The 206-nt window shown below is 47.6% G+C and overlaps 1 protein-coding gene across 1 annotated transcript in view; it reads left to right on the forward strand.

The window, feature by feature from the left end:
- PHALS_07833 (threonine ammonia-lyase) overlaps nucleotides 1-7 on the forward strand; it is a gene marked incomplete at both ends in the record, with an annotated part of 588 nt that extends 581 nt beyond the window's left edge. The window contains one exon of the mRNA XM_024721371.1: nucleotides 1-7. This exon is cut by the window's left edge and continues 418 nt beyond it. Coding sequence (XP_024586476.1) covers nucleotides 1-7 — 7 coding nt within the window.
- Between the last annotated feature and the right edge of the window lie 199 nt (nucleotides 8-206).

Consider the following 206-nt stretch of genomic DNA (forward strand, 5'->3'; position numbering starts at 1 on the left):
AAGCTAAAATTCGTGGTTGTCTATCTGGACGACATTTGTGTGGTTCCAAGCTGTTTCGACGACCATCTGCAGCATTTGCGCCAAGTTTTCGCTGTTCTTCGAGACAACAAGCTGTATGCTCGAAGCGAAAAATGCTCATTCGGCAAGCAGTGTCAACCGGAACCAAGCAAGCCTTTATCCAGCAAGGAACCGTCATGCAGAACAAC

Source organism: Plasmopara halstedii (assembly GCF_900000015.1).
Source record: "Plasmopara halstedii genome assembly, contig: Scaffold_3120, whole genome shotgun sequence".
NCBI classification, from domain to species: Eukaryota; Oomycota; class Peronosporomycetes; order Peronosporales; family Peronosporaceae; genus Plasmopara; species Plasmopara halstedii.